The following is a 27,210-nucleotide window of genomic DNA, read 5'->3' on the forward strand; positions in this document are numbered from 1 at the left end:
CAATCTCAACACTGCTCTGATGCAGCTCTCAAACACTTCCAGCATTCAGGTATAATCTCTTTTTCTCCCTGTGGTTCGTAGGAGCTGTCAGCACACGTTTTCCATGTGGTGGGACTTTGCATGTTCAAAACCCTCCACCCCAACACATGGCTCCCAAAAGTCAAATAAATCTTTTTGGTTTCCTTTATATAGCTTCACTGCCTTTGGTGGATGTTAGCAAGTCTAGAAAAGTTTAGGCACTGGAGGTAGCCTTTAGGAAATTTGAATGTTATTCAACAAAGAGATAGCTACAATTTTTCAGTGATTGCTTATTTGGTACTATACATAGTGAGAATACATGGGCACAAGGAACATATCTGTCAAACCCAAGCAACCATATAACCTTCATGGCTTAGAACTGCTATTTTATTTTCCTTACTACAAATCAACATAATTATCAACATAAAATTGCACATTGACTATACAAATGACGTGGACAGAATTCCCAGATGCTACAGCTCGCTCCCTTGTGAATTAGCTCATTTTTATGGCAAGGACGAAAGCAAAAAACTGATTTCAATACCACAAAGATGATGTCTACCAAATCCATAAAACCAGTGAGATCAACTAGCGTGTTGGATGTCACTATTTCTCCCATTCATGTCGCTCTTCTTTTCTTCTAGCAGACTGCCTTGCCTGTAACTTCACGAGCTGTGTTCTGTAGGGTATGAGTATAGCCCTGAGACCTAGAAGTAGCAAGAATACCACATCAATGGAATACACGAATTGGACTTGACTCAAGTGGTAGTACAGAAACCAAGCAGGAAAGCAAAACAAACAAATGTCCATATTTTACTGGCAGGCACTCAGTAAGAAGGGAGCCAGAGTTTGACACCAAAACCAGTTTTTTCAGTTACCAACAAACCATAGGAGATGTCACCATATAAGGCCTGGGTTGGAAGAAATACAGCACCAATGAGTCTAGTTGGATTTTGGTTAGCCACTGTCAGACCCAGTTAGGCAACCAGTTGGATCTAGTGAAGACTCTTCAAATGTATGTGACCATCTGAACTGTTCCCATTGTACAATGCAATGGTACAAGGATAGGAAGCCAATCTAGTTCAGACCAAGTTAATAATCTCCAGAAACATGCCTGGGTCCAAGTAATGGTCTTTTAATGCCAGATTCAATCAGATTGAATTTGGTAATTACCTACATCTGAATTGAGAACCTGCTGATATTTCTGCAGATCAATGTCGCAAATCCTGTTCTTGCGGAAATATTGGCGACGAAATTTTGTGATAAATTTTAAAATTTAGGATTCTGGGAAAATGTTGGGAAATTTTCAGCATGTAAAAAAAAAACTTAAGGAATCAGAAAAACATACATAAAACTCGCGAAACACTAGGATGGGAAACAAAACGTTGAAAATTTTGTTTTTACTGCATTAGTATGGTGATAAAATCCAATATTTCAACATAGGCAACATTTTAAAAATAGTGTTTTTTCATGAATCTATCAGCTTTTCAAAATATAGTGATAAAAATGTGATATTTTCAAATATAGCTGATATTTTTACATAGCTGAAGACAATATTCCACAAATTTGGTTCCTAAGACAATGATTACTAAAGAAGCTGAATGAATGGGTGAAATGGAAGGTGTAGATCACTAGACAGTGGTCCAGTAACATAAATGCAACAAGAGAAATTTTATTTCATGTTTGCTTGGCTCCAGATGAGAACTGTTCTCTCACAACTGGGGGAAGAATTCTCGGTCGCCCATTTCTCACGTGCAGGAAAACATGAGAAAATGGGGCATGAGATTTGAAATCACATTTGAGACCATTTTGCTTACTTTTCACATGATTCGAAATCACATGAGATGGAATAACAGGTGATTTCAAGTCAAATGAGATGCAAGCAAATGTGCACAAGTAGCATGAGTATATACCTGCAATGTAAAGTGACCTGTAAAAGTGAGCCCAATGAGTATCTCCCTTGGGATTAATTCGTGGTTTCTCCAAGCACTGAAGGAAGGCCAAGTCGGCTTTAACAAGTTTTGCCTGATCATGTGTATCATATCCAATGTCATGGCAGTAACAGCACAAATCTAACCAGTCAACTGGGCGCCTGTCCCAAAGTAGAGTACCACCGTCCTTACCACTTGACCAGTTTGGTCCACAGTAATGTCCATATCGAGGAAATAACTGAGACAGAAATGCTCTCAAGCCCTTATGCCAAGGAACTTTGGCGACATAAGGCCTGAAGAGAGGGAGAGAACAACCAGAATCAGCTGATCTATAGACCTTCATGTACCGAGAGTCTGGCCTTGAATTATGAGCATAAGCTTCAGTCCTACGTTTTTCCTCCCAAGAAATTATTGACAAGAGAGACCTTCTCAAAGGACTCACATCTTGTGATGAGTACCCAGGCTGCTGCATTTTTTGTCCGTTCTCCCAGTTTGTGGATGAAGATGCACCTAGTCTCCCAGGTCCAGGTTCCATTTCTGGATTTGATTGAGAACCAAATAGGGGCAGACTTTTGAAAAATCCAAAGTCCATTGCCGGGACACAGAATGTGGCCTGTTGGCTGTTCCTATTTTCCATAACATTTTAAATTTTCCATTCAAAAAGTCAAGGGCAACAAACAATGGATCAGTGATGAATGCCTTACCTATCAAGCATATGAAAAGGCAATTTACAGTCTTTGCTATTCTCAGAGTTTGAAATTGCAGAACTTGTGTACATTATGATACAAATAGGGTGAACAAAATCTGGAACTAAAATGCTGCCTCAGAAGTAAGCTATCTACATAAACAAGCAATCTTTCTCTCATTTTAACTTTTTCAAAAATGCATGTACATTTCCAAATCACAAATGAAAAGCATAAATAGTGGATTGGATCACTTGGTATACACAGATCATAGCCAGGCAGAAGACTTATCCATGCATATGTTCAACTTGCCAAACCAGATGATGACTTATAAGTATCAAAGTAAAGAATTTGACCTTATCAGCACAGAATATGGGAGGATTTATGCAGATACAAGTTACCTTCAGTTAGCATGCATGACACAAATGCATTCTTTTAAGTTGACAATATAATGCATGAACGCAACAAGGACAAGCATGTCACTAAGCTTTTCATCTCATTATTTAGGAATGAAAATTGCAAACATGTTGCAGATAGGAAAAATTATCAATGTCAAGTAGCTGTCATTCATCCTAAAACCCAAACTATCAAGCAGCAAGGGATTGATGAAGGAACAATTTACATTTTTTCACACATTCTTTAATGGATGAAAAAAAAAGACTCGATAACTTAAGGCTTCGACAAGGGCAAAATGGTAAAGTGTAAAATGATAGTACAACCTGATCTTCAGATGGTTGTGTTAGATTTCACTAGGATCTGTCACACGTGAAAGAGAGATGAAAGAGAATTCAATAATGAAATCATGACCTAAAACATGTATATATATCCTTCGTTTACCGTATGGGTTGGGTCTGATATATCATCCAGACCCAGAATATAAAATAACAAATACAAGTAAAGAATACATAGACAAATAGACTTTTTCACCCCCCCTCAAGTTGATCATGGTGTTGAACCATGAACAACTTGCCTTTAAGTGTCCAAAAACAATCCTTGGTTAAGCCTTTTGTGAATATGTCTGCAACTTGTCTTTCAATGTAAACAAATTCGGGCTCGATCTCCTTTTCTTCAACCTTTTGTCTCACAAAATGTTGATCTATCTCAATGTGCTTGGCACGACTGTGATGAACTGGATTGAATGACATGTTGAGAGCACTTTGATTGTCACACAGCAAGACAGACCGAGATATCACTTCACCTACTTCAGTTAGCAAATGTCTGACCAATGTGACTTCAGCAGTAGCGGCAGCCATAGATCTGTACTCAACCTCAGTACTTGATCTAGCAATGACCTTTTGTTTTCTACTGCTCCAGGATACTAAATTTCTTTCAATGAAGATGCAATATCCTGATGTAGATCTTCGTTCATCTGGATCCCCTGCCCAGTCCGCATCACAATATACAGTAATCTGGCACATATCTTTGCCAGATAGTTTTGAAGAATATATCAATCTATCCCTAACTGTTACTTTCAGATATCTGAGTATCCTTTTAACAGCCTCCATATGCCCAGTACGCGGTTCATGCATGTACTGGGACACCTGATTGACTGAATAAACAATATCAGGTCGAGTGAATGTGAGATAATGTAACATCCCTATTAAACTGCGGTACCTGGTGGGATCCTCACACAAGTCTCCATCATGAGCGCTCAATTTTTGGTGAAGAATACTTGGAGTCCCTAGAGGTTTACAATCCTTCATACATGCTTTGGTTAGAATGTCCATCGTATACTTGTGTTGGGTGAGAGTCAACCCATCAGCTCGGCTATCAACTTCAACTCCAAGAAAATAACGCAGGGCACCAAGGTCTTTCATTTTGAATCTCTGACTCAGTAGTTTCTTTACTTCTTTGATATGATCCTCAGAGTTTCCTGTGATGACAATATCATCAACATAAATTAGCAATAAGGTGATCACATTTTGCCCTCTAAAGATGAACAATGAGTGATCTAGTAGGGAGTGAGCAAAGCCATGCTTCTGAATCTCAAGAAAGAAGCTATCAAACCAAGAGCGAGATGCTTGCTTTAAGCCATAGATAGCCCTTTTTAGTCTGCATACATTTGTCTTACAATCTTCCTCATAGTATCCAGGTGGTTGTTCCAAGTAAACTTCCTCCTTCAAATCTCCATGCAAAAATGCATTCTTAACATCAAGCTGACTCAGTGTTCATCCATGTTCAACAACTAAGGAAAGAATGATTCGAATCGTTCTCATTCTCACCACTGGATTAAAAGTCTCATCATAGTCTTGTCATGCTTCTTGTGTGAAACCCTTTTCCACGAGTCTTGCCTTGTATCGTTCAATGGTCCCATCTGGTTTATATTTTATTTTGTAAACCCATTTACATCCTACCACATTTATGTCACGCGGTCTGGGAATAATTTCCCAGGTTCTACATTCATGCAAGGCTTGCATCTCATCATTCATGGCTTTTACCTATTTCTTAGAAGTGGCTACCTGGTAGTACATAATAGGTTCATCTTCCTTGTTGAGAGCAATAAAAAAGAGTTGAAAATCCATGGAGAAATTGTTGTAGCTGACCCACCTATCAATAGGATGCCGCATGCGACTAGATTTCCTGACATCAAGGGTGTGTGAGGAGGTAGGTGTAACCTCTTAAGCCTGATTTAGGAGTCCTGAAGCAACCATTCTCTGTCTAGTGTAGGAAATGCCCTTATACATTCTGGATTCCAATGGTGGTGTTGCTTCACAATTCTACGATTCCGATGTACCAACGATCTTGGGACTCTCTTCTTCGTGTTGCACACAGTCCGAATGACATTCTTCATTCGAACTATCAAAGAGCTCTGAATTCAGCCAAGGGTAATAGACTTCAACTGAGGTAGAGGACATGTTATTTGTGCCAATTTTATGATCAAGGTTTAGCTCATCAAAAACAACATTTCTCAAGATTTTGATGCATCTGCTAATAGGATCATAACATCTATATCCTTTATAGTCATCCACATATCCCACAAATCTACACTTCTGAGCCATATCCTGAAACTTGTTTCTCAAGGACTGATCAATATGCACATAACAAACACATCCAAAAACACGTAAGTCATGATAATCAGGATGAATTCCAAAAAGGCAATGATAAGGAGACTTGTTTTCTAAGACAACCATGAGCAGTCTATTTATCACAAGTACAGCAGAATGAAAGGCTTTTGTCCATAGATTAATGGAAAGATGACTATCATGAAACATACTCATCGCACTTTCAACAATATGCCTATGTTTGCGCTCAGCAATCCCATTCAGTTGTGGCGTGTGTGGGCAGGACACTCTTCTTCCTATCCCATTATTTTGAAGAAAGGAAATGAAGTCACTAGATGTGAACTCCCCTCCTCCATCACATTTGAAAAATTGAATGAACTCAGAAAATTGATTTTTTACTAAGGACAGGAAGTTCTGAAACAAAAGGAAAGCTTCAGACTTATTTTTCATAAAGTATATCCAGGTATATCGAGAGTAACTGTAAAAAAAAATTAGATAGTAATTACTTCCCGATCCAGAGATGACTGGAGCAGGCCTCCATACATCAGAACATATTATCTCAAAAGGCTTTGAAACTCTCTTATTAACGGAACGAAAAGGTAATACATGACTCTTGCATAAAAGACAACTGGAACACTTTTGACTCTCTCTTCCGCATTGAGACTTCCTTTTGGAATGAGATTATTAGAAACAAGTTTCTCAATAAAATGACTCCCACAATGCCCTAAACGACTATGCCATAGAGAATGCTTATTACATTCAAAAATACTAAGAACATTTTTAGAAAGACATAACTCTAATGAAGACTTCAAATCCGGGTGAACAGGACAGGCCGAAAGACATGGATCTTCTTGAAAGACATACATATTGCCTTGTCTCTTTCCTTCAGCGAATGTTTCCCTCGTGCGAAGGTCCTTGACCTGCACAAAGAAGGGAGTAAATTCGACTGAAGCATGATTATCATCAAGTTTAGAAACAGAGACAATATTTTTCTTGATATTAGGAGCATGATTTTCTTTTTTGGTTCATATCGCCGACCCCAATTGTTTTGGGATGAAGGCGTAGTTGTTGTTGTTGTTGTATTAGGAGCATGAAGAACATTTGAGAGTTCAAGAATAGAATGTGACATGGGGATGATAGACTTTCCAATGTGAGTAACAGGGTGGTAAGATCCATCTCCGATGACAATCTTGTTAGAATACAGTCTGCATATGCGTATGGATCTAGATCCAGATCCATACGCATATTATATGCAACACATGTTAAATAGGATCTCATTAATGGCATTCTTGTAAAATATATATGTTTTTACTTTATAATGTTTAGGGTTTTGGAGGTCGTGTATTGCAGTGCCGCCCCAGCCTTTTGTGAATTTCTCTTTCTCTCTCTCTCTCTTTCTCACTCTCTCTCTCTTCTTATCTCCTGTGATCAAATCTGTTATGGTATCAGAGCTCAGGTTAATCCTGTGCGTGAAGAAGTTCCAGCGTGAGATCGTGGTTCTTCAAAGCTCAGCGTGAACAGCAAGCCAGCGTGAGATCGTGGTTCTTCAAAGCCCAGCGTGAACAGGTGTGAACAGCAACACATCGTGAGATCGTGGTTCTTCAAAGCCCAGCAACACAACGTGAGATCGTGGTTCTTCAAAGCCCAGCGTGAACAGTTCCGGCGTGAGGAGCGTGAACAGCAAGCCAGCGTGAGATCGTGGTTCTTCAACTTTCACATCAACCCCAGCGTGAACAGCAAACCCAGCGTGAACAACAAACCCAACGTGACATCTTCTCTTTATCTTATCTGAAATCTTATCTTCTGAATCTGAAATTTCATATTCTGAAAGTTGGTACCTTTATCTTCTTCATTCCATCTTTTCCTCAACATCAACAACTGGTTTTTAGACCTGTGTTGGTTCCATCTTTTCCTAAACACCAACGACTGTTTTATTATTGTTTTAGTGTTCTTTGTGCAACACTTTTGGTAGTACAGGTACATGCCTTATTCAAGGTTTACTGATTGATTAAGTGATCTAAAAATCTGTTTTATTTTCTTCCCATTCATCTTGTTTGCTTATTCATCATTTCACTGTTATGGACTTCTCTTCGTCATCTGGCCCCTCTGCAAATTTCTTGAGTCAGCTCGTTACTGAAAAACTTACTCATTCTAATTTTTTGACCTGGAAGAGGCAAATCCTTCCTTTTATACGGAGTCGGGATCTCGATGAACATTTGGGTGGTTAAGTTCCTATACCACCACGACTTATTTTGCAGGAAACCAAGGATGAGAAGGGTGACACAATTACCATTTCTATTAAGAATCCAGAGTATACATCTTGGAGGAAGCGGGATCAGTCTTTGGTTGTTTATATTACGTCAAAACTCTCTCAAGAAGTGTTGGTTACTCTTTCAGATGATTGCACTGCGGCAGATCTGTGGAGTAAGTTGTCTCAAACATACTCTCAGATATCAGAAGCCCGAGTTATGTACTTAAAACATGAATTTCAAAGTTTGAAAAAAGGCTCCATGACAGTCATGGAATACATAGGTCGCTTGAAGAGTATTACTGATCAATTGGCTGTTGTTGGAAGTGCTATTGCAGATAAAGATAAAGTTCAACAACTTCTCAATGGATTGGGTCCTGATTTTGACATGTTTACCACAGCTTTATCATGCCTCCCTCACTTGCCTACTTTTGACGACCTCCAAGCGAAACTTCTTCATCATGAGATGATTATGAAGCAAAGGGCAGAAGGAAATGAATCAGCTCGTCCTCATTCAGTTTTGGCCATGGACACTTCTGTAGGTTTTGGACAAGGGAATGGAGGGCATCAAGGAGGCAGAGGCCGCGGACGTTTCGGGCAGGGAGGACGTGGTATCTTGCCTACACCTAATATTTCAGGGGCTTTTAATACAGGGAATCAGAGGAGAGTGCCCACTTGTTTCTTATGTAACAAAAGGGGACATGTGAAAGCTGATTGTTGGTTCAATCCACAGAATAGAGGAAAAATAAACAAAATTGAGAATAAATCAGCTTCTGCTCTGGACACAAAAGTGCCATCCACAGATGTGCAACAACTTTTGTTATCAGCATTGTCACATATGACGATCAAGCAGAATGAACAAGGTGAATGGTATGTTGATTCAGGTGCCGCCACACATGTTACGGGTAATGCGGGTAAGTTATCTCACTTATTGCCTTATTTTGAAAAAGGTAGTATAGTTACGGGAGATGGAACTTATCACTCCATTAGTCATACTAGCAATGCACATATCCCTATGTCAAAATCCTCACTTCGTTTGTCAAATGTCCTTGCTCCTAATATTAAAAAGAACATTGTTTCTATAGCTAAACTTGTTGACGATATGAATTCTTCCGTCAAATTTACTCCCTCTTCTGTTTATGTTAAGGATCTACGAACGAAGGAGACGTTCGCTAAGGGGGAGCAACAAGGAAACATGTACGTCTTCAAGGAGATTCCTTCAGTGTCTTCGCCCTCAGTCCCAGTCCTCCAGTTGAAGTCGTCCAAGCATTCTTCAGTGTCTTCACCTTCAGAGTATTTGTTTTTTCCTTCATTGGAAGTTTTTAATTCATCTCATTGTAATAAGCCAGATATTTGGCATAGTCGTTTGGGACATTGTAGTCGAGGTTTCGTTGAAAATCTTGTATCTGATGGTCTCCTTCCAGAGTCTAGTTTAAGTTCATTTTTTGATAATAATAATAAATGTTCTTCATGTGAACTCTACAAAAGCCATGTTCTTCCTTTTTATATTATAAATAATAGAGCTTCAAAGCCATTTGAGATTATTTGTTCTGATGTTTGGGGACCCACACCTATTCCTTCTCTTTCTGGCAGTCGTTACTATGTTGTCTTTATTGATTCATATTCCCGTTATACTTGGATATATTTCTTAAAACACAAGCATGAAGTTTTTTAAATATTTCGAGAATTCCATTCGATGGTCAAAACAAAGTTTGCTTGTGATATTGTGCATTTACAATGTGATGGTGGAAGAGAGTATTCGTCGAACGAGTTTATTGCCTTTCTTCGGGAAAAAGGAATAAGCTGACAGGTTTCTTGCCCTCATACTCCTCAACAAAATGGGGTTGCGGAGAGGAAACACAGGCATATTGTCGAGAGCGCGATGAGCATGTTACATGATAGCAATGTGCCCGTTAGTCTCTGGACAGAAGTTTTTCACACATCTGTTCATATCATAAATCGTCTTCCTATGGCACTTTTGGATCGGAAATCTCCCTATTATACTTTATTTGGGCAACATCCCTCTTACGATGAGCTTTATGTTTTTGGTTGTTTATGTTATGTACATATTGATTCATCTCTGCGAAATAAGTTTCAGGACAAGGCTGTCAAGTGCAAATTTGTTGGGTATGCAGATGAATACAAAGGTTATCGATGCTATGACCCTATTACAAAACGTATGAGGACCTCCAGAAATGTTTTTGACGAACAAAATTTTCAGGTCAATGACTCTGCTGTGTTGTCACCTCGAGAATTAGAAGTATATGATCCATGGATAAGCGCAGATCTTTTTGCTAATACAGGAGAAACATGTCAAACAAATTGTTCTTCCTTCGGCTTGAGTAGGGAGTTGAATGACTCACAAATGCATGTTGAATTATCTCCAGTTGAGCCAACCCCAGTAGAACGTTTCTCTGGACAGATATACACTAGACAAAGCAAAAATACAGAGAATGTGGAGGAAAGCATCGCCAATGATTCGGCTCAAAGGCGTCACACATTAAGCATCCTATTCAACGATGGGTGAGTTATGAGACCTTCTCCCTTGATTTCCAGTTGTTTATGTCTCAGCTCACAAAACAAGATGAGCCCACTTGTTTTAATCAAGCTCTTCAATCCCGTCATTGGACTGAAGCTATGAATGAAGAAATGGAAGCTCTTCATGAATGCCAGACTTGGAAAATAGTCCCTCGGCCAGAAGGAAAGAATGTAGTTGGCTCAAAATGGGTTTATAAAATAAAATATAAGCCTGAAGGAAGTATTGACAGATATAAGGCGCGACTTGTTGCTCGAGGATTCACACAACAATATGGTGAAGACTACGACGAAACTTTTAGTCCCGTAGTTAAAATGGGTACTATTCGTATTATCATATCCCTAGCAGTCGATCAAGGTTGGAGTCTTAGCCAGATGGATGTTAAAAATGCATTTTTGCATGGAACCTTAAAGGAAGAAGTGTATATGAAGCAACCACCTGGTTATGCCGAGAAGGATCCTATTGCCTGGGTGTGCAAACTAAGGAAATCTCTGTATGGGTTGAAACAGGTGTCCCGTTCCTGGTTTGAAAGTTTCTCTATGCAGATTCAGAGTTATGGTTTTAGAAGATGCTCTCTGGATCACTCACTCTTTATTTACCAAAAGGCGGACATTGTTATACTTCTTCTTATATATGTTGATGACATTGTGATCACTGGGAGCTCAGATGGTCATGTGCAAGACGTGAAACAGTTTCTAATGAAAACTTTCAAGATGAAAGATTTAGGGAAGTTGCGGTACTTTCTTGGTGTGGAAGTTGACAGACAACAAGACACATTGACACTCATGCAACAAAAATACACTCTTGACCTTCTGGAAAGAGCAGGGATGACGAATTGCAAACCAGTCAGCACTCCTAGTGTATTACATCAAAGGCTGAGCTCTCAAGATGGTCATCTTTGTATCAACCCTACAACGTATAGAAGTCTCGTGGGGATGTTACAGTACTTGACCTTTACCAGACCTGATATAGTATGTTGTCAATCAGGTATCCCAGTTTATGCATGCTCCAACGGAGGGTCATATGGAAGCTGTGAAGCGCATTCTACGCTATTTAAAAGGAACTATAGGAGACAGACTTGTTTATCGCAAGAACGATAATCTGCATAGAGGACATGCACTCATCACTTATACAAACGCAGATTGGGCAGGGGATCCAGATGAGAGACGATCTGTCTCTGGATATTGTGTTTATATTGGGCATAATTTAGTGTCCTGGAGCAGCAGAAAACAAAAGGCAGTGGCACGATCGAGTACAGAGGCTGAATACAGATCGATGGCTACAGGCACGGCAGAAGCCACATGGATTAGACACTTATTGAGTGATCTTGGGGAGACAATTATTCGATCATTTCTTTTCTGTGATAATCAAAGCGCAATAAACATTGCATGTAATCCTATCCAGCATAGCAGAACGAAGCACATTGAGATTGATCAACATTTCATACGGCAGAAAGTCGAGATGAAGGAGATAGAACTACGTCATGTTCGAACAGAAGATCAAGTGGCAGACCTGTTTACCAAGGGATTAACAGGACGTCAATTTTGGCTATTGAAGAGCAAGTTGTACATGCTCCAAAATCACGTACACCTTGAGGGAGGGTGTTAGAATACAGTCTGCATATGCGTATGGATCTGGATCAAGATCCATACGCATATTATATTATATGCAACACATGTTAAATAGGATCTCATTAATGGCATTCTTGTAAAATGTATATGTTTTTACTTTATAATGTTTAGGGTTTTGGAGGTCGTGTATTGCAGTGCTGCCCCAGCCTTTTGTGAATTTCTCTCTCTCTCTCTCTCTCTCTCTCTCTCTCTCTCTCTCTCTCTTTCTCACTCTCTCTCTCTTCTTATCTCATGTGATCAAATCTGTTAAATCTTACTTTTTTCAAAATAGGGAATAGGTTTGAAAAGTTTACATGCATCACCGATCACGTGAGTTGTTGCCCCAGAGTCAATGAACCAAATTCCTTGTTCATTATGCTTTAGATTCAATTCCGACAAGGCAGTTATTAACAATTCTTTAATCTCTCCACTATCTTTGGTGTTGCTGGACTTCCTTTTGGATGTTGCCTAATGAGACTTTACTTTATTTTTAGGATTATGCCAACAATTCGCCTTATGCCCCCTTTTGTTGCAAAAGAAGCATGTGGGAATGGGTCTTGATCCCTGAGTAACGGTAGGAGTGGGAAGTAATCCACGTCCCCCGTATCCATTTTGCCCTTGTCCTCCTCGCCCTCGTCATCGACCATAAGTCATTCCTGTGGTAAAGACCTCTTGAGTATTCGTATGAGTGTGATTATCCTTAGAAAAGCCTTTCAGAGTCATTTCATACTGAATTAATTTAGCCTGAAGCTCATCAAAGGTGGGAAGAGCAGGCAAACACAGTAATGAGGTAACAATCATGTTATATTCTGATCCTAATCCACTCAAGGTTTGTTGCACCATATCACTGTCACTCACTGCACATTCTATAACCGCAAGTTGATCTGTAATAGTCTTCATCTTGCTTAGAACTTTTGATACTTCATGATAGTCATGGAGTCTTTTCTCAGTAGCTGAAATTCTCTCTCGAGGAAAACCATTCTTGCCTGAGAAACTTGTGAATATGTCTGAACCAGTCTCTCCCAAAGTTACATGGTTGTGTAATTGTCAGGAATTGCAATAAGTACCTCTTGAAAGAGTGTAGAGGTGATGTACGCGATCACTGACTGATCTTTCTTTTCCCAGTTGAGATATTCTGCATTTTTGACATACACAATTGAGATTGCCCCTTTATCATCCTTCTCTTCTCGCGCAACAAATTCCAGTGGAGCTGAAGTGGTTTCATCCAGATGACCTAAGAGACCTTGACTCCTTATAAAAGGAATGATCTGTCTTTTCCAAATCAAGAAGTTTGAGGTGGTCAACTTTTCATAAACAAGCTGATTGAGAAAACTCTAAGAGAGACCAGATTGGGAAGAATGGGAGGAGTCCACAACTTAAAGTTAACAAGGTATTCACGAGATACACAGTCCACTGCTTGAGAAACTTGCTGGTCGTCCCTTGCCTTTTTTTTTGCTGTGATAAATGCAGGAAAGGGAGCAGAACAGCTCACGCTGAACAGACTTTAATAAATCACAGATGGGAACTATGCTGGTTCAAGAACAAAGGGTTTCGTGAATATGAAATTTGCCAACAGGTGTATTTCATGCACAACGATTTACAGGCACAACGATTTATAGGCACAACGATTTGTAGATACAGCGATTTGTAGACACAGCGATTTGTAGGCACAACGATTTGTATGCACAGCGATTTGTAGGCACAACGATTTGTAGGCATAACGATTTGTTGATTCAGCAATCAAGAAATATGGTATTCCAGATCTGATACTGATGGATGATCAGATCTGATAGTTTTAGACAAGGTTTGGCAGAAATAGGAATTGCGAGACCAAGAATATTCACGATCAAATCTGAGAATTTCAAATCTGACAGAATGAGGAAGTGTGAGACGAAGAATATGCACAATAAAAAAAAATTGGGATCTAACGCAAGGATTGAATATTTCAGATCTGACGCATGTACGCGATCAGATATGAATATTCAATACGAACCGTGAGACGAGAATAGAAAGAACAGAAGTCTTTCAGGTCTAACGTAGATTCACGTCAAATCTGAATATTCAAGCACGAAGAATAGTAGAGAAGGAGTAAATGAAAGAAAGAAGAAGATAAAAGAAAAGTGTGGAAGAAGAAAACCTCTTGATTGGATGCAAGTCGATCTCTCAAGTCAGACCTTTTGGAAGCAACTTCGAAGCCCTAGATGGATCTCTGCTTTGATACCATGTTAGATTTCACTAGGATCTATCACACATGAAAGAGAGATGAAAGAGAAAGAAGGAGCCACGACTGTCACAATTTCCAATAATGAAATCGTGACCTAAAACATGTATATATATCCTTCGTTTACAGTATGGGTCGGGTCTGATATATCATCCAAACCCGGAATACAAAATAACAAATGCAAGTAAAGAATACATATACAAATAGACTTTTTCAGGTTGTTCGTAACTACTAAATTTAATAGTTTACTTTTTTTTCTTGAAAATACAGTTCCTTTTTTTAATTCAAGATAATGTGTCCAAAGAGAAAGAGAAGCAAGAAAGTGTGTTGAAATCCAACACAAAAAAAATAATAGGAGCCGATGCAGCTCATGAGTCCATGCAGATAAGATGAGTACCAGCTGCAATTTGTATGAATGATTAGTCCAAAACATATCTTGCCATGATAAGAAATAATGCTAAATAGTAATCAACTATGTCCTATTTGAATGACACTTCTTAAGAAATAATGATAAGCTGAATTGGGCATGCATATTTGTGAGGTGTGTAAGGCAAGATCGCAAGCCACTGTAAGTTACCCGCGCAAAAATCTAGCATCTAATGTGCCTGGTCTTAGCAAACGGTGGCAACAACAGAAGCACAAAGCCAAAAAGGTATGGGTCCCGAAAGTCTCATCTGAAAATCATAATTCTTTTAAGACTTTTGATGAGAATCAAGAAGAGGAAGAGGTTGTTGCTTCCCCACAACAGCCAATTAAGGATGTTGTTGCTTTTGATGACGCTTCTCATCTTTAAAAACATGTTCCTTCTGCTATTTAGTTTGATGGTTGTCCTATTTCGGATAAAGAAGTTGATGTTGTAAATAATCAAAGCACCTTCGATCATGAACAAAAAGAACACCAAAAGTGGATAAGTACACAAGTGTTCTCTAAGGAACACACTCACAAATCCCATAAAAGGGAATATACACAAGGCATAGTATAAAAAATAATATTTCATTCAATATCACAAGTGTGCAAGAAGCATACTTTTACTAAGAGGAGAACCCCTATTTATATACACAAGAAGGGGAGAAAAGAAGCGACAAGAGAGAGAGAGAGGACCCCTCCCAATGGCTAGAATTCTAGCCGATGGGTCAAGTCAACTAATGTTGACTTGGTCCCAAAAAATAAAATAAAAAGGATATTATTTATATATATATAATATCATATATAAATACATATATATGTATATATATACATATATGTATATACTGTATTATATATATATAAAAATATATATACAATTTAACACTCCCCCTCAAACTTACGATATGATGACCGAAAGTTTGCCTAAGAGGAAGTAAAACCTAAGAGTAGAGAGAAGTTTGGTAAAAAGTCTATCAATTGATACTCATATGTGACATATGGCGGATCAATTATTCCTTGAAGATATTCCTCTCGAGCATAGTGATAGTCTATCTTGAAGTGCTTTGTTCTTTGGTGAAAAGTGTTTCTTGCAGTGTAGATAGCGCTCTTATTGTCGGAACACGTCTTTGAAGCTCCTAGAATCTTAATTCTCATATCAACCAACAATCTTTTCAGTCATACCACCTTTATTGTGGTTGTAACCATGGCTCAATACTCAGCTTTAGTTGAAGAGAGGGAAACCCGTTGCTTTTTTCATCTCCACGAGATTAATGATTCACCTAAAAAAATACAAGAACCCGTGATTGAGTGTCTACTATTAGGATTACCTCCCCAATTTGTATCAGTATATGCAAGTAAATCTAGTGCAAATGAGGAAGACATAAACAAGCCTTTAGAAATCAAATTTTTTAGATCTCTAATAATGCGCAAAACAACTATCATGTGAACAGATGTGGGAGCGTTCTGAAACTGACTAGTTGTGTGTACAACATATACTAGATCAAGTCTAGTAATTGTTAAGTAAAAGAGGGCTCTGATAAGCTCTCAATAAGGAGTTAGATAATCTAGAGGCTCCTCATCATCAATTTTTATTTTGACATTTGTTATTTTAAGAGTATCAACATTTTTGTCATCCGATATACTAGACCTGAGAACAATATAAAAAACAAACTTAGATTGAGATAATAAATACCCTCTAGGAGAATAGGCAACCTCTATTCCTAGAAAGTATCGTAAAAAACCCAAATCAATCATTTTAAAATTAGTTATAAGAATATTTTTAATATTTTGAACTCCCTTATTATCTCCTCCAGTGATTATCATATCATCAATATACAGAAGCAAGATGATAATACCGGAATCAGAATTCTTAACAAACAAAGTTATGCCATTCAAACAAAATATAAAGCAAATATCAAGATGTGCTAATACAATGTCTTTTGTAGACGAAGAGTCTTCCCTTGAGGTATAGTCATACCTGGGGTGCCTCCATGTACACTTCTTCCATAAGATTTTTATTTAAAAAAGCATTTTTAACGTCCATTTGATATATAGACAAATTTTTAATTGAGGCAACTGCAATAAGAGTTTTAACTGTGGTCATGCAGGCAACATGTGCAAAGGTTTCTTCATAGTCTATGCCATAATCTTGCACATATCCTTTGGCAACTAGCCTAGCTTTGTATCTCTCAAGGGACCCACCGCTCTTGGTTTTTATCTTATGTACCCATCTGCAACCTATGAGTTTCTTTCCCTGTGGAAGATCTTGAATAGATCGAGTTTGAGCTTTTTCTAATGCATCTAGTTCTACTCTCATAGCTTTAACCCATTCGGAGTGATCTTTGGCATGAGCATAAGATGAAGGTTCTACATATGAATGTATTAGGGCTATAAATGCTTGGTACTTGGAAGAAAAAGAGTCATAGGATACAAATTTTGATGGAAGTTTTGAAACTCTAGATGATTTCCTAATTTGCAGTTCTTCTTCACTCAAGTTGGTAAAATTTTCAAGTGCACATGATGGTTTTTGATGTCTCGGTCTAGAGTATTGTATACAAGTTTGATCATCATGAAGTTCTTCATCAAGAGTCTCACTATCTCTTGATTCAATAACATTTTCAAAATCATATTCATAATCATAATCACAATCATCATCTTGGTTGGAACTAAGATCAAATAAAAACGAGTATTCAGTTACTTCATTAGCTTGCTCTTTATCAAAGAAATTTTCTTTTTCCAAAAAGGTTACATTTCTAGAAATATACAATTTTTCATTCTTAAGATCATAACATCGATATCCCTTTTGGTTATCATCATAACAAAAAAAGGCACAAGGAATAGCTCTAGGAGAAAATTTATCATTTTTTTTGTTAATAAGAAACATTTGCAACCAAAGATTCATAATCTGGCATAGCCAAGAGAGAATTTAAAAAGTTTTTTAATAGGTTAATATTTTGTAAAGAAGAGGATGACATTCTATTTATAAGATAAATAGAGGTTAAGACAACTTCTATCCAAAAAATCTTAGGCACATGACTAGCAATAAGTAAGGTCCTTGAAGTTTCAATGATGTGCCTATGTTTTCTTTCAGATAAGTCATTTTGTTGTGGTGTGTGAGGACAAATTCTTTGATGTGTGATGCCATGTAGATTAAGATAGTTTTTAAATTCATTTGAAACAAATTCTCCCCCTGAATCACTCTGAAATATATAAATTTCATTTTCAAAACTATTTTTAACCAACTTATAAAAGTTTTGAAAATCAAAAAACACTTCAGACTTATGCTTAAGGAAGTATATCCAAGTATGTCAAGTAAAATCATCCACAAATGACATAATATGCATATCCACCTTTAGATAAAATAGGTATTGGTCCCCAAACATCTGAATAAACAAGCTCAAGTGGTCTAAATGAAACAAAAGTTCTATCATTAAATGGTAATCTCTTCATTTTTCCAAGAACATTGTCTTCATAAGAGAAATCATTAAGTTAACAATTTTTTTTCAAATTTAGAAAATATTGGATTTTATATACATTTGGATGTCCTAATCTTTTATGCCATAAATTTAAATCTAATTTTTAGGCATTACCAGTGTTATTAAAAACGCGCCTCAAGGCGCAAAAAGCGCGCCTCACCTCAAGGCGAGGGGGTTTATGCCTTGAGGTGCACGTACAAAGCGCAAAAGCCCCAAGGCGTGCGCCTCATACGCCTTGAGGCGCACGCCTCGAAGCGAGGAGGTGTACACGCCTTAAATTTTTGTAGTCAAATGAAGGTCAAAGCCCTCATTTGACCACAAAATAAGATTTTTTTAAGCATTGCTTAAAAAGCAATTTTAACCTAGATGAGGCCCACGTTCCTCCATAACGCACGCTCTCCCTCTCCTCTCCCACTCTCTCTCCCTCTCTTCACGGTCCTGGTGATGCTCTAGAGCCAGGCCATCAAGATCAACAAATAAGACCCAGCTGCAGGTCCTGGTGATGCTTTACCTAAATCAGCTTGTTGTTGATCTTGACTTTTGTATAGAAAGGATACTTACTGGAGGTTTTGATTATCTGTATGGATGCTAGGCTCAAGGATTTGGGGAGATGGTTTCATATTGTCGGGGCCTTCTGCGGCACCGTTTCCATTATAGTTACATGTCTTTTGGACCTTTGGGTGTTCGTGTTTCTTACCCTATTTGATTGTGAGGCATCTAGGAAATTGGAGTGTCTGGCAGTCGGCCTTTGTCTTGCTTTTCATTTTCCTCTTGTTTCTTTTTATTCAGTTATTAATGATCTAAAGTTCTTGGATATAAGTATGTCAAGCTTTCCCTTGGTGCCAAGTATTATTGCTCCTTAAATATATGGAGTGAATCCAAATCATTTTTGTAACTCTGGTTTGTAATGGGTGTTATTGATTTTACTTTTTCTTTGATAGTAGGTTGACCTTCCATGAATTGCGTCCTTGTTTACACTTCTTTCTTTATCATTTGGTATGGAGGGCCGACGACTTTTGGATGAAAGTTTGAATCGAGCCAATAATTTGCCTACGTACAACTTTTGACAGCAGTTGTGGATATCTACACGTTATTACAACATTCTTGTGATGAGGACTTTCTGAGACATTATCCTCACCCATATTTGATGGAGATAGCTTACTTACTTCTGGACTGCCATTTTACTCCTAACCAAAAACGGTGGTCGTCTTGCTTATGAGGAGGTCGTTAGGAAAACCGCGAGCAAGAAACAACCGAACAATAAACAAGAATGATCAAACCAAACACAAGGACACACAAACATACGTGGAAAAACCTCCCCTCAAATCCGAGAGGGAGTAAAAAACCACGGCCGCCCAGAGGAAAAAACTTTATTTCTCTTTTTCGACAGTTACAAGAGAGAAAGAAAAGAAAGAATTTATACAAGGCAAAGGCGACAGCCCTAAACCTAAACAAGTCGGGTCTGATCCATAAGAAACTGGGTCTTAAACATAAGCCCAAGAAAAAATTTCTTATGGGGGAAACTGCCCCCCCTAAGACCCCGCCAGGGGCGCCCCCCCCCCCACCTCCAGTAAGGGCAAAAACTGTAAATTAGGCTCCACAACTCATCAGAGGTTTTACTCAGTGTTAAACAATCTGAATTGCTAGTGGTGTCTGTATGTATTGCTAGCGGCTGCATTAACAATTTGCATTGCCCAGGGTCCTGGCTTGATAACCCTAGTCCAATACAACTTTATATGTGTTACACACTGATACAACATTTGGCTGTCAACAAGTTGAAGTTCCTATATTGAAGTCAAGAGATGATATTTTGGAAAGCAGAAGCTGAAATTTGATTTGAATACATGAATTTGATACGTTATGCAAGATATTTACATCATATTGGGAAGAGCAATAATTGCCATCATTACAGGCAGTGGTGGTAATGGTATATACTATGATACAAGCATTATGATGGGATCACCAATTTGGCTTCAGTCGTGCCCTGTCAACCATGGATTTGGGCATTGATTTGTTGTGGTGCTCCTCTTAGGCATTTTATTTCTTGTTGGTTGTTGCTTCATCAATAAAGTATTTTTTTATTTATTTATAATTTTAGATATTTTTTTATAGTTTTTTCAAGTTTACAATTTTTTTTTAGGCTTACGCCTCGCCTCAGATTTTTGTGGAGTGCTTCGCTATGCCTCAACGCTTTTAACAACACTGGGCATTACAATAAAAAACATCTTTGAGTATCTCCAAAAAAATCCATATACTAGAGACCTTTTTTATGGCCTTGCGCAATCAACTTCCTTGATTGGCGATTTTGTACCAAACATTCAGTTGAAGAAAAGGAAATGTTACAACCACAATAAGATATTTGAGAGACGACTAAAAGATTTAAGTTTAATTTAGGGATGTGACGGACCCTTGGAATAAAAACAACTTTTTGAGTTTGAAAGATCCTTTTCAAAATTCCCTATTCCTTTAATTTGAAGAGATGTACCATCGATCGTAAAAACATTTGACACACTTGAGTTGTTATGATATTCGAATAAAATATCATTGTTTGGGGTCATGTGAAAAGATACGCAGGAATCAATAAGCCAAAGAAATTTACTGGGGTTGAAATAAGATAAACAACGACTACAGTTGAAGAATGTGCTCCCTTGAGAAGAGGTTAAAGAGCATCCAATAGTTGAGCCAGAGACATGCTTCCAATGGTTGAATCTTGAGATGCAAAAATATCACTTGACTCTTATGGAGAGTCGACAAAAGCAACCTTCTTCTCATATGTCCCTCTTAGTTTAGGACATTGGGGTTTGATGTGTCTCAGTTCATGGCAATAATGGCAAATAATTTTTCTTTTATCATAGTCATTGCCTTATCTTTTATAATGAGGTGGTTTGTAGGCACATATGTATTTTTTCGGTCTAAAGATAGCCAAGACCGAGTCATCCTCACCTTTTATCACATGCTTTTTCAATCTATTTTCTTCCATACTCAACTCTTCTATGGAGAAGAATTGATTTTGTAGATTCAAATTTCGGTCTTAAGTCGTTGACAAATTGATAAAAAATGTTCCACATCTATTTTTTTTTTGGCGGGGTTCTATATCTTCGGGGCAATGTCATTTTGTCTCTAGAAGAGTCAATTCTTCCCAAAAGTTCAGATAAATCGTTATAGTATTCTCAAATACTTTTATATCCTTGGGTCATGATCCGAACTCTATCTTGCACATTGCACACATGTGTAATATCCTCCTTAAGAGAATACATTCTCTTGAGATAATCTCAAGCCTTGTTAGCATATTCAAATTTGGCAAGCATTTTTTAACATCCATACTACTAATAAGTCAATACATAATCTTGGCATGTCCCATCCTCAATTCCTTCCACTTCTTCTCATAAGTGGTTATAACTTTGGTCTTCTCATTTTCCGTTAGTGGTACCACTTTCTCGCCTTCTACCTTGGTGAGAATTAGCTTAGGTTTTGAATCAGATCCATCTACTAGCCCCCACAACCCTTTTCCCCAAATAAGGTGTTTCATAATAGAAGTCTATGTTAAATAGTTGATGAGTTTTACGAGCTTAATGGTGATATTTTCATTGTCATACATTTTACAAAAATTAGAGAGGTAGAGAGAGAGAAAGATAGAGAGAAGAAGAACGAGGAAGCAAAGATGCATGATCACAATCCACAAGCACTTGCACAATCACGATCTCATGAACACTCTACTAATGGCTCACACAAGAGCACTTTAATGAGAATCACAAAAAGAGTCAAGCTCCGATACCATGTTAATAATCAAAGTACCCTCAATCACGAACAAAAGTCCACCAAAAAGTGGATAAGTCCACAAGTGTTATCTAAGGAACACACTCACAAATCCCATAAAAGAGAATATACACAAGAAGGTACAATATAAAAAATAATATTTCATTCAATATCACAAGTGTTTGAGAAGCATACTTTTACAAAGGGGAGAACCTCTATTTATATACACAAGGAGAGAAAAGAAGCTACAAGAAAGAGAGAGAGAGAGAAAGAGAGAGGACCCCTCCCAACGGTTAGAATTCTAGCCGTTGGGTCAAGTCAACTAAGGTTGACTTAGTCCCAAAAAATGAAATAAAAAGGATATTATTTTTATATATATAGTATGTATATATAAATACATATATGTATATATGTATACACATATATACTATATACTATATTATATACATAAAATATATATATATATATACAATTTAACATATGCTTGCCAGATCTCTGAAAATAACGATAATCATAGTGCTCTCTTAATTGGTGGGAGTTATGGCAGCTATCATTTTGAGGCTTGCAGTTTTTTCTCTGCCCAAGACATCCATAGCCCAACTTCTCTTTCCTCTATGCCTGTGCATCACACCACAGAAGATACAACTGAAGAGACATTTTTTGGCAACCCTTTTTATTCTGACCCTGCTTCTCCTCATCTTAAGAAGCAAGAGGTTCAAATAGTGGCTAAGGTTTGTAGCAGGGATCCTTTGTGTGAACTTGTTCCATTACCTTCAAACATGGTCTTCAGATCATCGATTAAGGGGACTCACCGTACCTTATTACAAACGCTTTGTGATGACCAAACTAGTTGCACAAGCGTTTCTTCCATGTCCCCTATCAAGTTAGTGCTTGAGAGCGCTAAAAAGGTGTGCATTAGAAAGTGAGATGCTAAATGGAACTCTAAGTAATATGCCTGAGGTGTTCAAGGAGAAGGACCTCAAGATGTACTTAGTCTACAATCGTAGTCTCCATCTTGTTGGCTCTTTACCATTGGGATGAGTGAGCATCATCTAATGTAATCACCATCTCATCCTGAGTGATATCTCATCACTTAGAATCTTCGATGTAATTCTTTCAATCTTGAAAGTTAATTCATAATTTTATTTTTCTTTAAAAAAAATCATAAGAAAGTTGACCTATATTATCAACTCTTATGTTAGTCTTCATTACTGACACTTCACATATCCTTATATCTATTTTTCAACAGAGTTTCAATAATTTTATTAAGAATGGGCTTGTAGAATTACCTTCTCCTCCAAAACCAAAGGCTTGAGTAGAATTGGTACCTTTTGCTTTGAGTCTATACTATTATCCAAAAGCAAAAAGACTAGTTGGTCTTGAATGCCCCCAAATCCATGTAGATGACTTGAAGTAGCTCAACTCTCTAGACTACATAACCTTCCGCTTCAACATCCATGTGCATAAAAGTTTAAACCACTGAAACATTTTCAGGATTTGGGTTTCATGGTCAAAACCTAGATAATTAACTTGCTACTACAACAGCTTTATGTTGTGGATCACAAAAATTTAGATCCTTTCCGGTGCCACAAAGTGAATATAATGTTTTATTTATCCAGAAATCCATGTTTTGCAGTAGCAAGTTAAATGGATATCATCTAGGTTTTGTTGAAGAATTTGTTGACTTGTCGTATTGCACTATTGTAGTTGAGGACAACTGTACATCAGCCTTGCCTTTCAAGTTTGCAAACATAGATGATAAACATCAAAAGTGTGTAACCAAAAAAAATTTAACAGTGGCATCAATGGTCTCTGTGAGTCTAGGTAATTAATGTACCAAACTTCATAACTGGAATTGAGTACATGATTTAAACATTTTGTTCTTTCCTTATGTTTGGATCTCTTGCATGGTAGGCTGAGAAAGTGGTGGTGAAAATCAATCACTGAGACCTATGGGACCTTGTCCTCTAATACAGTCACTGATGTGACTCTACCAGAGTAGGAAGGTCTACCAGAGTAGGAAGGTATTGTCAAGTTTAAGGGGAAGCAAAAGATTGAGAGTAGGGATAAGACAAGAAGGCATATTAGAGGAAGAAGCCATAAGGGAAAAAAAAAGTCAGAAGAAGAAGATAAGAAGAAGCTCGAAGGGGATATGAAGGAGAGAGAAAAGTCTATCAGATTAGAAAAGGTGAAACAATTTCGAACCTTGACAAAAGAGAATAAAAAAGTACCAATATAATTAACATAAAAGAGAGCTTAGAATGATTAAAGATGGAAACAGATGAATAAATAAATAAAAGACAAATAAAAAAGGTCAAACGAGCACAACAAAAGGAGGAAGATGATGGTTTAAACAAACTGTTGAGAAAAGAGGATCAAATGGATTAGAGAATAGCGAAAGAAAAAAAGAAAGAGAAGCAAAGGAGTACACAATTAACAATGGCCTTTTCTCTTTGGATAATCCAATAGTATTCACTATACCACATGGACACTTCACTAAGTATGTTATATGCCCTCGGACACTTTAAGGACATATTCAATATTCCGGATTAACTTTGTCTATTTCCTTTTGTTATTTGATTACTTATTTTGTATTCACACACACACACACACATGTGGGGTTTGTGTACGTGCATGTGGCAAAGCCCTCACATCCTAATTTTTGAGAATTACCATGCCATGCCAAGTGTATCTGCATTGTATCTTATTCCTGCATCTGTATCCATGTGACATAGAGCATTCATCTTAGCTCTATTAACATGAATGAGTCTACGAGATAGTGCAAAGAAGAGATAAGAAAGAGCTGGAGAACTAAAAAAATTCTCATTCTTTTGCCACAATAGGACATAAGTAAACATGATATAATATCATAATATCAAAATAAGATAGCTACCAGTCTATAATTCATAAACAAACACAATATAAGAGCACAATACATAACTGAGCCAACCCATGAACTATACAAACAAAACCAAGAAAACATCAACATATACTATGGCAACAATAATGTGGCACAAACCCAGAATAACAGTATTGCACACACCAATAAAAGGAGTGGTCTTCGTGGGGGGTTGTCTTTTAAAGATGATTGTCTTGTCATACTCATAGCCTGAAAACCCAGTGACTTCTTGACTTGGGACTCAGTCAGGTCAACTGAGTGACTCAAACGGGCTTTGCTTTTCATTAAATTGGCATGATTAACTAGAGAGATACAAGTGGTATCTTTGATGATAAGCAGGTAATTCTCCAATTAAAAGATCATTTTGTAAGACTCTAGCAATGTCCACATTAATGCAGGGAGTATTGTATTGAGCAATGAAAAGTAGCAAGAAGAGAGAGTTAATGTATCCAAGATACATACGTTAACGAAGATATTTGGAAGACAGGTAGAATGGAAAATGTATTAGGGATAACACCATGAGAAAAAGAAATTAAAAGCACTGTTTAAAACATTGACATCATACAAGATATGACACATTAACACTCCAATGCAAACAGTGAGACAATGCAGGCTAGTGTATCTAAGAAGATTGAGGAGATTGGTAAGTATTTGGAGTGATATAGTAAGTTGGGATACAAGAGACTAAGAGATGCCTTACACAGCTTACAATAGGAGTTAATGGAGAATTGGGACAACACAACACCTTAGCCCATATACATGGAACAAGGCATGAAGATTATGATATTTTTAGATGACTGTAGAATGCTTCTAGAATATTGGTCGAACTCTAACATCATTCTCTTAATGTAATAAGCTCCTACAGCAAACAAACATTATCACAATTCTTCACAAAAATTCCAACGCCTCGCGTCAAAATCCTGGAATTCATTCAAATTACCATCATGGCAACGGTCACCTCTCTTTTTTACCATTTATACAACTAGGCGGAAATATTTTTTACCGGAAACGAATCAACATGACCATCAATTTCTTATTGCCCCGACAGTAAGCACCAATCACAATTTCTAAGAGCCCAAGAAGGATCATGAGCTTACAAGCCTCAAAAACTAAGAAACCAGATTCCAATAAACCTCCAAACTAGGTCCCTCAACAAGGACAATGAACCATGAGCAAAGTACAGCCCTCAAAAATCAAGAAATTGAATCCCACTGAAACACTAAATGGTTCCTTTAACTACTGCAGATTATCGTTCATCCAATACGTCCATTATGGAAAGACAACCCCGAACACGAACTTTGGTTCAAACCTTCACAGGATTTTTTCTTTAATATGAACAAATCGCTACGTCCAAAACAATTGAAAAATACTGACACAAAAAAAAAGTGCCTCATTGAAGATATACAATTATTCACAGAAGAAACCAGAAAGGAAAAAGGAAAACAACAAGATACGAAAACAAAAAAAAGAAAGAAAAATTGTGACAACAAACAAAAACCCATGATTGATGGAGAAAAAAGGAGTGCTGAATTTGGAAATTGTTGAAGCAAGGAGAGAGAGAGAGAGAGAGAGAGAGAGAGTTACCTCTTCGTTCACATCTTCCCGAGGAGCAGGATAAGGAAAAGGAGAACAATGGTACCCGCCGAAATTCCAGCGCCGACCACCATTTTCCGGTGGCCGGATGACACCCTGACTCCACCGGTGGACTCTCTGGATAATGCGAGTCGCTCTCCCGTCCTCTCCTTTCCCCGCGGGTGCTTTTCACGGTTGCAAAATCGATTCGAATCGAATCTTCGCTAAAATAACTCGGATCACCTCCTCGATTCGGGCCCCATTCACAAATCCTCCGATTTGTGAGGGTATCGGCCAAATCTCCCCAAACCGGACAGATTCCTATGGTTGATGCCAATGTTATCAGTATCGGTGCGCATGGGCCTGTATCGGCCGATACGCATCATGTCGGCAGAAATTCGATACGCTGCAGGCCTGAATCGGCTATTTTTAATAAATATAAAAAAACAATACTATTTTAATATTATTTTAAAATCATTTAATGGTTTTAACATGTCACCTTGTGATTGACACATAATAATTTTTTAATATTTTTGCACCGATACAGAAACGGTTCAGTTGAGTATCGGTATCAGACTATACAGCTGAATCGAGATGAGCTGCTCATGGCTCGGCTCTTGTTGGTAAGGAACTCATTCAAATTTGTGAAATAAACACGACAAGCTCGAGGATGAACAACCAATGTTTGTCTCAGTTACATATATTTTATATTATAGAATGAAGATGTTTAAAATGTTTCAAGGAACAAGTTTGGAGTTCAAATGTTATTGTTTATATGTTTAAAACAATTATTTATTTTGTAAATGAGTTTGCTTGTGCTCGACTTGTTTAGCTCAGGCTTTTCATGAGCTCA

The 27,210-nt window shown here is 37.7% G+C and overlaps 1 protein-coding gene across 2 annotated transcripts; it reads right to left on the bottom strand.

Annotated features, from left to right (window-relative positions):
• Positions 1-251: 251 nt before the first annotated feature.
• On the bottom strand, positions 252-26,533 carry LOC149814429 (Phospholipase A2 family protein). Of its 2 annotated transcripts, none has more exons than XM_089989083.1 (3): positions 26,370-26,533; positions 1,932-2,575; positions 252-725 (listed from the first exon to the last, which is right to left on the bottom strand). In XM_089989083.1, exons 2-3 carry the CDS (start codon positions 2,539-2,541, stop codon positions 625-627), a joined length of 711 nt encoding a protein of 236 aa, XP_089845209.1. In that variant the 5' UTR covers positions 2,542-2,575; positions 26,370-26,533; the 3' UTR covers positions 252-624. The 2 variants fall into 2 exon arrangements, with proteins under 2 accessions (XP_089845209.1, XP_089845208.1); XM_089989082.1 differs by having other exon boundaries at positions 1,932-2,569; positions 26,370-26,519.
• Positions 26,534-27,210: the final 677 nt, after the last annotated feature.

This window comes from Nuphar pumila, chromosome 15 (genome assembly GCF_984573655.1).
Source record: "Nuphar pumila chromosome 15, dmNupPumi1.hap1.1, whole genome shotgun sequence".
In the NCBI taxonomy this organism is placed as follows: domain Eukaryota; kingdom Viridiplantae; phylum Streptophyta; class Magnoliopsida; order Nymphaeales; family Nymphaeaceae; genus Nuphar; species Nuphar pumila.

What these genes read in the sequence shown, in the direction of transcription:
- LOC149814429 (XM_089989083.1), bottom strand. Translation starts at nt 2,541, where the DNA reads ATGGACTTTGGATTTTTCAAAAGTCTGCCCCTATTTGGTTCTCAATCA. An exon ending in CAGGTCACTTTACATTGCAG is followed by an intron (nt 726 to 1,931) that starts GTATATACTCAT and finishes TGCTACTTCTAG; the next exon opens with GTCTCAGGGCTATACTCATA.